The following is a 14,688-nucleotide window of genomic DNA, read 5'->3' on the forward strand; positions in this document are numbered from 1 at the left end:
AACCAAGGCTTTTAAATGAATATTTCAACAAAGTGAGTACCTCAGGCTATATGGCACTAAAAGCTTATTTTAGATACGGTCAATTGGAAAATCAATACACTAGGTATTTGTTGAGAAAGAAAATAAGACAGAAACAAAACAATAACGATTGAATTACATTACATTAAACACAATTAAGGGCTAGTAAAAAGGGTCACCTTTAATCATAGTGAAATACAAATATGCTTTAATGACTAGCTTTGTTTACTCAGTAACATCTCATTAGCCCTTACCCTGCTAAATTTCTATAATGAACTTGTCCATCTTTCAATTTGGACAGTACCATTAACTGTTAAAATGGAACAGTGAAGACATTGATTAGACTGCACAGATGTACAGGCTGATCTCGGTCTGCACTGGTCGCAAAGGCAGAATCACTTGCCGCCAGCAGGCTATGGGTTAACTAAACAACAGCTGTTTCATTTCATATGTTTTTTTTTTTACAAAAATAAGCGGCTGACAAGAAAGTGGACCGACAACTTCTCCACAAGACAAATATCTCCACATGAGAGTAGGGAGGACAAAGGAGTCTTGACAAGATTTTATCAATTAAATCAAAGTGGAAACAGGTTATTGCATGTAAATGATCACTAATAAGGTGTCATGCATTTATGTACTATATTTTGCAGTGTTATTTTCAAGGACAACTTACAATATTCTGACAGATTGGTCAGTGCTAAAAATAAATCTGAATGGACACTTTTTTCCAAGTAGGTTCTGAAAATAAAAGATGGGGATGCTGAACAAAGATCTTATTTAGTATGGCCTTTATACGAATATGCTATAATCAGTGGCATACGAGCAAACACAAAGTTGGGGGGTGGGGCCAAAAGGGGGTCGACCAGCTAAACCTGAAAATTTTCACATACATAAAAAAGAGAGACATCACATCAAATCCACTTCATTTCATCTAAATGATCTCCCAAACTGACCGGGGCTGGTGGGAGAACTTCCTCCTATACCTATGATAATCCCAGAGAAATCTAATGATGTCTGTTTTGGAATTTTAGTCAATTTTTATGTATTTTTTATGAAAACACATGACTACAAAATACAAACAGACCTTTATATAGATATGCACACTATTAGAAAATTGTCGAATTGTTAGAGAGATACTCACTGACAGCTTTTGTAGTTTTGGGGAACTCCCTTCCTGGTCCTGTCCCAACGGCATTTGTTGCGTAGAAGGTAAACACATACTCTGTACTTGGAAGGAGATCTCTGACAGTGAGAACAGTATATTTCCTTGATGTATCAATATGATCCCTATATTCTGTAATTGAATAATGTGATCAAATAAATAATGTCAAACCAAATATATTTTACATAAGTTCATCAAGCATTTCTACTGACACAACCATCTTCATTCTCACAATAACTGAAGCAGGCCATGGGTGTATACAAGTTTATCTATAGTCACCACCAGTTACCAATATGATTAACTTCTTCACTATATAGATGTTGCTCCAATTCCAGAATCTTTCTCTAGGTTCTTTTGCATGACAGGCCAAAGCACCCATACAATGGCATCTTATCCTAATATTTAGGTGGAAGAGAGGGGCTATCTCAAACTCACTACGCCTGGTTTCATGGTATGGCATTTTACCACTTGACCACAGTGCCTCCATTAATGTACATTCCACATAACTTGGGTAATCGATCACATGTGAACACTTGAATAAGCTCGGCATAACGTTGAGTGGTTCCTGATTCTTTTATCTTTTTTAAGCTGGTTGCAGCACACAAATATTTAAAAACTTTCTGATAATAAATTCATGATGACATCATTGTTGGGGATTGCTTTTGAAAAAAGTGAATGTCCTGAAATACCCCTTCATTTTAAATGGCATGATTATTGTATAAGCAATATCTGGACATAACACAACGTGGTCTTGGTTTTTCCCTACGGCCAATAATTAAAAAGTTACAAAATTCAATGTAAATTATTTATAGTAAAGTAAAAGGAAAGTAATTCAATAAAAAACTAGAGCTGCTTTTGAGAAAAGCGCATGTCTCCCACAACTGCCTAATCCTTTAGTGATTCAAAGTGGTGTGGGTGGTTTGGATGAATAGTTCTGATCAGTAATGTCTTGGAGGTCTGGATGGTTTAGATGAGTGGTTCGTATCAGTAATGTCTGGTTTGTCTGGATGATGCAGAGGAGTGGTTCGTATCATTAATGTCTAGCTTGTCTGGATAGTTCAAACGAGTGATTCCCGTCAGTAATTCAAGGGCCATAACTCCAAAGTGCCTGGACCAATTGGCTAGTTATCAAACTTAGCCCGGGTCTTAACACATTTTGTTCAAGTTTGGTGAAGATCGGATGAGAATGTTCGAGTGTGGACAAGATCTGTGACAGATACTCACACACAGACAGACAGGCTGGAGTAAATCAATATGTCCTCCACACCACTGTGTGGTGGGAGACATAATTATTGTTAGTGAACAAGTAAGAGGTCAAGAATACTGCAATGCAGAGCAATATACACATGAAACAAAGTCATATGACCTTTGACCCTTAAGTGGAACCTTGAGGCCAGCCATCAGACGGATGGACACCGGGGACATAACATAATACCTCCCACTGGGTGTATAAAAAACATTCAACATGGTCATGTGAACTAGTAGCCTTAGTCATGAACCTTTCTTAATTCTACAAAGCTTGGTTGAAATCCCTCCTGTAGTTCCACAAAGTGATCCCAACAACTTTGAAATAGACAGACAAAGTGATAGACAGTACAAATCAATATAATTTTATGTCCCCACATACAAGGAAATATAAAAAATATCCAAAAAAGTCATCTTCACAGTCTAATATGTTAATTAATTCATTCAGTTTCCTATAGGGAATACGATGTTACAGTGAGGTATTGCTAGTGAGGAGTTAAACAAGAGTTTATACTGTACCTTTTTGGACGGTAAGTTCCTTGGGTTCATCAGGGCTTCCTTTAACTTTGTAGATTACCTTATACTCTGTAACCTCTGGTCCTCTCACTACTGGCCCTTCTAACCAGAAATCAATGAAAGTAGCATCCTCGTCTTGTGCACTAACAATCGGCTCTCCCGGAGGTTCTGTTGAAGTAAAAGTCACACAGTATTAGTGTTTTTCACATGAACTTTAACCATTTGGAGTCAACTTAATAGCATATTTATATATACCGAACGGCAAAAGAAACTATCCAGTTTTATAACTGGGGTATTTTTTATTTAAAAACATTTAATTTATAAATCACTTGTGTTTTTCATATCACATTAAACTTGAAGAACTTCATATGTAAAATCTTAAAAAATCAATCAACCGTGAAGTCAAAATTTACCAGTTATACATCTGGATAGTTTCTTTTGCTGTTCAGTATAGTATTAATGAAAAATGAAAAGTATTTAAGGTACTAGACCCATAATGGCACTCCGAAATTTCTGAGTGACTATGTATTTTCTTCAGGTATTTCAGCTTTCCCCATGCATGTCTGTTAAATCTAAAAGATGCTGAAATCGCATACATTAAGGGTCCACTAACTTAGAGGGGCTTTTCAATGATGGATCCTTTACACATATTTTGCAATAGTATTTTAGATTAACTGTCAGTTAACCTTCACTTAGCAGTGTTGCTGGATTCTGTATCAGCATTGACTTGTTCTCCACAAGCAAATGACAATTTCTACACGATTATCAATAGTAAAGGAATGGCAACTTCTACACATTGATCAAAAGTAAAGGATAAACGAATTTAGATATTTTGTCTGTCATACAACCAACACAGAGATTATTCATCTAGCCCAGGAACCAAACATGCAATCTCTCAAATCATGATATTCTCAGACCTACATATCAAGAAGATTTTTCAACTACATACATATAGGGAAAAGTGACCCAAACCTTTTTTTTTTTTTTTAAGATACAGTACAATTTGTACTATCTTCGTAAAAGGTCACCCAAAAACATTTGAGTAAAACTATTTTAAAATTGGGCCTGCTACTTCTGACTTTCTTGAAGTTTCCAATACTGTGAAATCAGTAATATTCATGGGGGGCTAATTTTCATGGATTTCGTGGTCGAATCAATCCACGAAATTTAATCCCAACAAACAAGTAAAATTCCCATTCATTTTATGGTCGAAGGCTGAAATCCACGAATTTATATCTCCAGGAAATTGCTGTTTTGACCAAAACCACGAAATTTCAAGCCCACGAAATTTAAAGATTTTACAGTATATATAGAGAAATAGGGAAAAAGTGACAACTCCCCCTGGCTGACTCTTCCTGGTGGCCATGTTTAATGGCAATTTTAGCCAAATTATTTTAACACTATTGCTAGAATGTCACACATTGACCATTTGTGTGAAATTATTTTAAAATCAGGCCAGCAGTTTCATACAAGTGAATTTTTTTAGGTTTCCACTATATACAGGTAAGGAAAAGTGACCACACCCCTCTTGTACCTCCATGTTTTTGATGAATCATAATTATTCGAACAATCTTAATAGAAGGTTACATAAAGACTATTTGTGTTAAATTATTTAAAAAGACCAGCAGTTTAGGAGATTTTGTTTGAAGATTTTTCTATTTTTAGCTCCCCAATTCATTCAGTGATTCCAGAAATGTTGAAAGAAACTGTTGATGATGGGCGGATGCATGCACGCATTCGCAACGGACAAAGTGTGATCACAATAACTCATCATGAGCACTTTGTGCTTAGGTGAGCTAAAAATAGTATTAAACCCAAAACGAAATTTCTTTTTTTTTTCCAATAAAAAGAACCAGTCCTGGTGTAATTGTATTTAAGCACACACCTCTACTACAAGTTAAACACAAAATAAGGACAGAAAGGAAGCCTACTTGCTTGTTCCATAGTCAAAGTAATTTCACTTCTGCCTTGCAAATTAGCAGCTACACATCTATATTCACCAAATACATTATCACCATTTTGACCAGTATACGTTACCTGCAATATAAAATAACAGTATTGCTATTCACAAGCTTGTTTTTCAGTATAAATATAAACATAAAATGTTACTGTTTCCTGGGCATTTCAGCCTGCATATAAAGGACTCTTTATGTTGCTGTTACTGTTTCAAGGCATGCTAGGACAGCTTGAACTTTTTGCATTCTGATTTTTTTGTGTCTTGGAATAATTTCAACTTTATAGCCAAAATGTATCTCTTCAGAGAAAAATAAAAGGAACAGTCTAGTCTGTGAATATTTCAAAAAAGAACCTTTCCTCGGAATGTTTATATGAACATGTTACACTTAAGGCTGCTAAGACAACAGAAACCTTTTCTAAAAATTTAACTACTGGAGTATAAAATGAAATCATAACACATTCTGCTACCCAGAACCATCTGAAACTACAATAGATTAAATAGCGAACACAATTACTGATCTGTCCCAATAGGAGAGATCGTGTTTGCATACAAATCCGTTGTATTTTCTATTTTTAGAACTGATAAGACAAAGTTCGGGTGGGTAGACGCCGAGCGTCCATGTTTTTTGTAAACACTGATGTTTTTCAAACAGCTTAAACTTTCTTAAAACACAAATGATATCAATATTATTTTGATCAATGGCAAGGATATAAAACAAGCAATTTATTGATTACTTTTAATTATTATTTCCAAATAAAATGGATTAATTGTGAACGCTTAACTTTCAGTGTTTTTCTAAAAGTTTGGAGCATCGCTACGCCGCTTTTAAAATCATATGTCATTTAAAATTCAAAAAGATATTGAAATGAAAAAATATAAAAATCGTAAGCATTTCAAAACTTTTGAATTTTTAAAATTCATAAATGAGCGAAAAAGTTATTAAAAATTGACAATTCCGATCTCTCCTATATGTGACAGGGTTTTCTACAAACTGCCACTTTATTTTGCAAGATCCAGTTGTTAACTAGATATCATTCTGAGGTATCCCATGGTGACATTAGGACAGAATAACAATTTTGAAATCTATTTATTTTTTTAGAAATTTTCCAAAAACTTTCTTCAATGCAAACTGAGGTATCTTGAAAGTTTTGTAACAATCCAACAAAAACTAAAGCCAAACTTTTTACTTTTTTATATACATATTGAAAAAGTATTCCCTGAAAAAACTTTATTCCTGGATTTTGTAATTGTGTTATGTCATCCACAATATTAAATTTCACTAATCCAAAGGAACTCACTTCTATTCTACAGCTAAAAGTTTAATGAAAATTTTAACTTCACAAAATTTAGCTTTAGCCTGCTGACAGCAAGTGATTAAGCCTTTGCGAACAGTGCAGACCATGATCAGCCTGCAGGTTCGCTAACGGTTTATTTAATTGCAATAGGCTTTGTAAGCCAACGGTATGGATTCTGACCAGACTGCACGGATACGCAGGCTGGTCTGGATCCATGCTGGTCGCAAAGCCACTACATTGGTTTTCACATGGCGTGGCTCATATGTCACATAATGTCCTGGTAACTGGCTATTACTTACATATAGTTTACTGACAGCTCTATGTGGGTTTTCAGGGTCAGTCTCTTCATTTACCACAGAATGTTGGGGGTAGCCGGGAGTGATTTCTGCATCACCTTTATACCATGTAAAGGATGGCAATGGGTTGCCGTTAGCAATACATGTAAGATAATTGTCTTTATCCTCCCCTTCCACATACCAATTGTAGAATGTTGTTGGTCCCTGATCATTAAAATTTGGTTTATCTGAAATGAAGTTGTTAAATTTATAGTCAAATCTAGGTGGTGTTTTTGTCACAAAAACATAAGTCTCCCCTTTATGTATACTTTTAGATCTTGCGGCCATTTGGAGCAGCGAATTAGTATGTGTCGGCGATATGCAAAACTAGGCTTGGTATTTATCACCTCTATGTTTTGTGGAAATCCGGCCAGCAGTTTGACCTGTGAATACTGGACAAGCTTAAGGCAGACGGACAGACAGTGAAGGCAAAAAGAACAAAATGCAATAAGCTGTAACAACCTTGTGTAAGATGATCAGGATATTTATTTCTGATATTTGAAACTTAACGTAATAAACATGGCTTGGCAAAAACATTTTTTTAAGCAAACTTTTAGGACAACATCTCAATCAGTTCTAAGTTGCTAAGAGTTATTTAGTCTCTTTACTCTCAGAAATAACATTGCTCAAGATGTCAAATATAATTTTATCTTTATTTCATAAGGATTAAACCAAATTTCGACAGTATTTCAGTCCTGTAACAGCAACTGGTAAATTAATAAGCCAATGTTCCTGGAACCCATACAACTGACTTTTTCACTTCATCTCAAAAATCTTAAATTGAAGCAGATGACTTGAAACTTATTGACATATATGAAAACATGGCAAAACAAGAGTGCCAGAATGTCACAGTCAATATATGTAACATAATTCTTTTGTTTTTCTAAGTCCACAAAAAAACTCCTTACCAGGTAGAGACACCTAAAAATACACCTAAAATTTGAAAAAAAAAAAAAACATCTATGTTGTACCACAGAAAAGTGATTTTGATTTTTCCCTACAACCAGTAATGACTAAGTTACAATATAAGTTATATATAGTAACAATAAAGGGAAGTCATTCTAAAGAAGAGACCAGCTCATGGCACTCTGCCTAATGATGGTGTACAATTGTGCCAAGTTACATCAAAATCCCTCCATGCATGAAGGAGAAATGCTCCAGAAAAAGTAATTCTTGTATCTGACCTTTGGCCTCTAACTGTGACCTTGACCTTAGACCTAGTGACCTGGTTCTTGCACATGACACTCTGTCTCATGATGGTTAACAATTGTGCCAAGTTATATCAAAATCCCTCAATGCATGGAGAAGATATGCTCAGGACAGTCATTCTTGAATTTGACCTTTGACCTCTAAGTTTGACCTTGACCTTAGACCTAGGGACCTGGTTCTTGTGCATGACACTCTGTCCCATGATGGTGAACAATTGTGCCGAGTTACAAATGACCCAGTTTAAAACATGGCATGGATTCCATACAGACAAACATCTGACCATGTTTCATACAGATCAGGAAGAAAATACGGCTTTTTGTGACGGTACGGGTCTGGGATTCAGAAAGAAACCAAAACAGTGAAAAAATCTGAATTCTAAAAAATGGAATCTATTTTTTCAATGGAGTTATATAACGAAACTATAGCAGTTAAAAGCCTGAAATCAGGCCCAATTCTAGGCTTGTATTAACAAGGTCTTCCTATGGATAAGCCTAGTGACCTAAATCATCACAATGAGCCTAGTGACCTAGATCATCACGAAGATGTCCTAGTGACCTAGATCATCACGAAGATGTCCTAGTTTTGATCTAGACCTAGGTTTTGTTTTCTTGAAAACAAACATTCAGACTAGATGTTATGTGGATTCAGGTAAAAAATACGGCATCCATCAGGTTTAAAAGATATTTCTATCATCTGACCTAATGACCTACATTTTTACAATTGATTTCAAACTTAACCTAGACCTGATTAAGTCAACATTCTTACCATGTTTTGAATAGAAAAGGTAGTCTCAGAGTTAGCAAGGTTTTGCTATGAACCGATACAATAAATCCCAATGATCAAGTCAAAGTTGACCGAGATTCCATAAAGACAAACATTCCAACCAAGTTTTGTAAATATCAGAAAGATGACCCAGGGATACTACAATATCTCACCTTGAACACTTTGTGCTCATGTGAACTAAAATTGTGCATGATAATCAAGCAAATAATTTAAAATGGAGTAGTTGGAAGAAAAACTTACATTGTACTTCAAGGTTTACAATAGCTTCAGCTGTGTCAGCCTTATTGGTTGCCACGCATTTATACTCTCCTGCATCAGAATGTTTTAGCTTGTCAAATTTCACTGTCAGGCGGGCTCCCAGGTTACTAGGCTCTGTAAGGTCCTCTTTTGTCACACTAATATCCTAAAAAATGCCAAGAGTAATTTGTTTTATGCATAATAAGATTACACAAAAAGAATATAAGGATGGCCTTTTATCGCTCAGCTGAATTTCACAGCTGGTATTTCAATTTTAGTTTTTGAACTTTCATTATTTCTGTAACTGAGTATTTGTTAAGTCATTTTATCTCCGCTGCCTTTAAAAGACTGCTGTATCTTATAACAGAAGCTTCTAAAATATCATATCATTCTGAAAGGTTATTCAAATATGTTGCAACTATTTACTGTATAACAAATGACAACTTCATTATCATTTCATGATTTTCACCAAAAAAAATCACATCAAATTGACCACATGTGTCAAGTATTGATAAGACCTTTCCTATGTTAGGGTCTACTTGCAGTGTGTCAAGTATTGATAAGATCTTTCCTATGTTAGGGTTTACTTGCAGTGTGTCAATTATTGATAAGATCTTTCCTATGTTAGAGTTTACTTGCAGTGTGTCAAGTATTGATAAGATCTTTCCTATGTTAGGGTTTACTTGCAGTGTGTCAAGCATTGATAAGATCTTTCCTATGTTAGGGTTTACTTGCAGTGTGTCAAGTACTGATAAGATCTTTCCTATGTTAGGGTTTACTTGCAGTGTGTCAAGCATTGATAAGATCTTTCCTATGTTAGGGTTTACTTGCAGTGTGTCAAGTACTGATAAGATCTTTCCTATGTTAGGGTTTACTTGCAGTGTGTCAAGTATTGATAAGATCTTTCCCATGTTAGGGTTTACTTGCAGTGTGTCAAGTATTGATAAGATCTTTCCCATGTTAGGGTTTACTTGCAGTGTGTCAAGCATTGATCAGATCTTTCATATGTTAGGGTTTACTTGCAGTGTGTCAAGTATTGATGAGTTCTTTCCTATGTTAGGCTTTACTTGCAATGTTCCAAAACACAAATATCCAGATTTAATACAGGAGTAAATATTTCATATGAGCTGCGCCATGAGAAAACCAACATAGTCCATGCTGTTCGCTAACAGTTTCTCTAACTGCAACAGGCTTTGAAAGCGAACAGCATGGATCCTGACCAGACTGCGCGGAGGTGCAGGCTGGTCTGGATCCATGCTGGTCGCAAATGCACTATGTTGGTTTTCTCATGGCGCGGCACATATATAAATATAATATCTATATAAGAATCTTTCATCTTGGGATTATTTTACTTAGCTGAATATTTTGTTTGAAACCAACTTTGTACTTTTGATTAAAACTGAAACATGTGATGTCAGTTTTTTCCCTGGTATGTGTGCAAAAGATTTGACAAGCAATTCTAATCTAGTCTTTAAATGAATACAAGTGTTAAATATTGCATGCGTTCTCTTTTTAACTGAAAATGAATGTAAATGGTCTGTGAGGAGCAGAAAGCACCGGTAAGGGACTGAAAATAATTCTGACTTGCTCACCTTGCCTGCTGTTCCTACTGAGAGCCTTTCACCAGTTTTCACATTAAACCATATCATTTCTGGAATTGGATCACCTCTTGCTATACATTCAAGATTTGCTGGCCCGCCTTCCTTGCCCTTACCTCCAGAAATTTTTTCAATCGTTGGAGGTACTAGAATAAACATACAAACAAGAAATTTTGCAACAGTATGGAAGAAATACAATATGATTGGGACAAATGTACAGACCAACTTAGCAATGTAAAAATAAACCGTGTACTGACTTTATGCTTTCATTTCGCAGCATAAAAACATCTAACAGTATAAAACCGACACTTCAGAGAGACTGTCAAAAAAAAAACAACAAGAGGGCCATGAAGGCCCTGTATCACTCACCTGATCTATTGACCTTAAGATCATCAAGATTAACATTCTGACTAAGTTTCATTAAGATATGGCCATAATGTGGCCTCTAAAGTGTTAACTAGCTTTTCCTCTGATCTGACCCAGTGACCTAGTTTTTGACCCCACATGACCCAAGTACGAACTTGACCTAAAGATCATCAAGATTATCATTCTGACGAAGTTTCATGAAGATAAAGTCATAAATGTGGCCTCTACAGTGTTAACAAGCTTTTCCTTTGATTTGACCTTGTGACCTAGTTTTTGATCCCAAATGACCCAATATCGAACTCGCCCAAGATTTTATTGAGGGTAACAGTCTGACCAAGTTTCATTAAGATTGGGCCAAAATTGTGACCTCTAGACTGTTAACAAGCTTTTCCTTTGATTTGTCCTAGTGACCTACTTTTTGACCCCACCTGACCCAGATTTGAACGTGAACTATAGATCATCAAAATTAACATTCTGACCAAGTTTCATTAAGATATGGTCATAAATGTGGCCTCTACAGTGATAACTAGCTTTTCCTTTTATTTGACCTGGTGACCTAGTTTTTGATCCTACATGACCCTGATTCAAACTGGACCTTGAGATCATCAAGATTAACATTCTGACCAAGTTTCATGAAGATACAGTCATAAATGTGGCCTCTACAGTGTTAACAAGCTTTTCCTTTGATTTGACCTGGTGACCTAGTTTTTGACCCTAGATGACCGAATATTGAACTCGTCCAAGAATTTATTGAGAGTAACATTCTGACCAAGGTTCATTAAGATTAGGCCAAAATTGTGACCTCAAAGAGTGTTAACAAGCTTTCCCTTTGATTTGACCTGGTGACCTAGTGTTTGACCCTAGATGACCCAATATCGAACTCGTCCAAAATTTTATTGAGGGTAACATTCTGACCAAGTTTCATTAAGATTGGGCCAAAATTCTGACCTCTCGAGTGTTAACAAGCTTTTCCTTCAATTTGACCTGGTGACCTAGTTTTTGACCCAGATGACCCAATATCAAACTCATCCAAGATTTTATTGAGAGTAACATTCTAACCAGGTTTCATTAGGATTGAGCCAAAATTGTGACCTCTAGAGTGTTAACAGTCAAATTGTTGACGACGATGGACAACGGACAGACGTCTGACAGACGACGAACATAGGGCAATCACAAAAGCACACCTTTGAGCACTTCGTGCTCAGGTGAGCTAAAAAGCTTCAATTTTACATCAACAACAGCTCTACTGATTCTCCAAATAGTCAAGCTTAAAATATGTTAAATATATCTTCACTTTATTGTGATCACGTGTATGAGGGCCATGATGGCCCTATATCGCACACCTGAGTTTAATTGCTTGCTTGAACAAATTTCTTTGCTAAAGCTTCTAAAACAAAAAAACAAGAGGTCCATGATGGCCCTATATCGCTCATCTTAGTTAAGTTCTTGCTTGAACAAATTCCTTTGCTAAAGCTTCAAAAACAAGAAAGTAGGTCAGTAGGTCATATTCATGGTCTCTAAAAGTCAGTTTTAAGATCGATGTGCAAAACTGTACATGTCATTCAAATTCCAAGGCTGTATCTTAAAAAACAAGAAAGTAGGTCAGTAGGTCACAGTCATGGTCACTGAAAGTCAGTTTTAAGATCGATGTGCAAAACTGTACAAGTAATCCAAATATCAAGGCTGTATCTTTAAAAACAAGAAAGTAGGTCAGTAGGTCAAGGTCACAGTTGGGTGACCCCTTTTCACTTGGGGTCATCAGGTAAATATAATTAAACAGTCAAGGAAATATGATCTGATAATATATGAAGTATTTTTTCCTATATAACTGATATATCAAGTGACCCCTGGGGCGGGGCCTCTTTTCACCCCAGGGGCATAATTCCAAAATCTTGTTAGAGATCAACTAGGCAATGATACCAACAAAATATCAAAGGCCTAGGCATTGTAGTTTAAGACAAGAAGATTTTTAAAGCTTTTCCTAAATAAGGCTATGTAAAACTAAGGACCCCTTTCGGGCGGGGCCTCTTTTGACCCCAGGGACACAATCTGAACAATTTTCATAGAGGACCATTGGATAAGGCCACATACCAAGTATCAATGCTCTAGGCCTTATGGATTTAGCAAAGAAGTTTTCTCTATATAAGTCTATGTAAAAATTTTGAGCCCCGGGGCGGGGCCATTTTTGACCCAAGGGGAATAATTTCAATAAAATTCGTAGAGGACCACTACATGATGCTACATACCAAATATCAAGACTCTAGGCCTTGTGGTTTTGAAGAAGAAGATTTTTAAAGTTTTCCCTATATAAGTCTATGTAAAACTAGTAACCCCGGGGTGGGGCCATTTTTGACCCTAGGGGAATAATTTGAACAACTTTCGTAGAGGACCACTAGATGATGCTGCATACCAAATATCATGGCTCTAGACCTTGTGGTTTTGGAGAAGAAGATTTTTAAAGTTTTCCCTATGTAACTCTATGTAAAAATTGTGACCCCGGGGCGGGGTCATTTTTGACCCCTGGGGAATAGTTTGAACAACTTTGGTAGAGGACCACTAGATGATGCTATATACCAAATATAAAGGCTCTAGGCCAAGTGGTTTTGGAGAAGAAGATTTTTAAAGTTTTTCCTTTCAGTTGCCATGGCAACCAGAGTTCTGCATGGAATTCAATTCTTTGAACAATTTTGAAAGGGGACGACCCAAGGAACATTCCTGTGAACTTTCAAGTAAATCTACCCAGTGGTTTTCAAGAAGAAGATTTTTTTTAGGAATTGTTGACGGACACATGATGCACTACGCATGACGGACATTTAGCAGTCACAAAAGCTCACCATGAGCCTTTGGCTCAGGTGAGCTAAAAATGTGGAAGAAGTTCAAATCACTCACACTTATGTACCAGAAATGCCAGTGTAAGACAGAGATTATTACTCCACAACACACATCTACACTAATGTCTTAGTGATCGTCATGTGTATAAAGTTTCGTTGTAGTTCTTTTAAAACTGTTTAACCTTTACCCTGCTGAATTTCTAAAATGGACAGGTTCATCATTCAATTTGAGTAGTACAACTTAATATTCAAAACGGGTGTTCACTGAAAAGTTACTGACTGAATAGCAGTGCAGACCAAGATCAGTCTGCATGGATGTGCAGGCTGATCTTTGTCTGCACTGGTCACAAAGGCAAACACTTTCCACCAGCAGGCTTAAAGTTAAGTAGTTTGCTCAATAAACTCCAATGTACTACATAACAATTATGCTGAAGTACACGTAACCCGGATAAAAATATGTAATGCTAATCTACACTTCATGACCAATGGGCTGTCAGATAACATCTATATACCCCCATGAACTTTGTTTCAAAAGGTGTAATAATAATGCAAAAAACTCGCTTTTTTTTTTGTAAAAAAGTATACGCACTTTGTACTGTAAGTTTATCTTCTGTTTTTGCTTCTTCCACTGATTCCTTACTTGATGCGATATTTTGGGCGGTACAAGTGTAAAAACCCTCATCTTCCTTCACTACAGATGTAAAATTAAGAATTCCTTGGATATCTTCACCCTCCTTTCTTTTACTCACAATTATACGGTCAGTTGTTCGTAGAGCGTTTGCCGACTAAAAAAAAAATGTTTTGTAAATTATGGAGGAACCATATTTATATTCTACTGTATTTGAAAACTGCACATAAGTACAAAGTTACAGAGAATATTCAGTATATCTATATAGGAATAAATAATTCATCAGCAGGTTTTTCATATGTGTGATAACCAATTTTTATTTTACTTACCAAATGCTATGAAGACAATAAGTGAGATAAAATGACATTTATAGACAATTAATTTGCATTTTAATAAGGGCCATACATTTTTGTAAAGCTTACTCTTAGATGAAGTTCATGTGTTTTTTTTTTCTATTACAGGAAAGAGAAACTGCTAAAAAAACATATAAAAACTCTTATGCAATTAT

The 14,688-nt window shown here is 36.0% G+C and overlaps 1 protein-coding gene across 2 annotated transcripts in view; it reads right to left on the reverse strand.

Moving 5' to 3' along the window:
• Positions 1 to 14,688, reverse strand: part of LOC123561380 (fasciclin-2-like) — a 121,130-nt gene that overhangs the window by 62,709 nt on the left and 43,733 nt on the right. For both annotated transcript variants that reach the window (XM_045353714.2, XM_053553246.1), the window contains exons 7-13: positions 14,142 to 14,337; positions 10,350 to 10,501; positions 8,761 to 8,923; positions 6,493 to 6,716; positions 4,873 to 4,978; positions 2,945 to 3,109; positions 1,160 to 1,312 (exon numbers count right to left, since the gene is read on the reverse strand). In XM_045353714.2, coding sequence (XP_045209649.1) covers positions 1,160 to 1,312; positions 2,945 to 3,109; positions 4,873 to 4,978; positions 6,493 to 6,716; positions 8,761 to 8,923; positions 10,350 to 10,501; positions 14,142 to 14,337 — 1,159 coding nt within the window. The remainder of the gene's footprint in view (positions 1 to 1,159; positions 1,313 to 2,944; positions 3,110 to 4,872; positions 4,979 to 6,492; positions 6,717 to 8,760; positions 8,924 to 10,349; positions 10,502 to 14,141; positions 14,338 to 14,688) is intronic.

The sequence above is a fragment of the Mercenaria mercenaria genome, chromosome 10, assembly GCF_021730395.1.
Source record: "Mercenaria mercenaria strain notata chromosome 10, MADL_Memer_1, whole genome shotgun sequence".
NCBI classification, from domain to species: domain Eukaryota; kingdom Metazoa; phylum Mollusca; class Bivalvia; order Venerida; family Veneridae; genus Mercenaria; species Mercenaria mercenaria.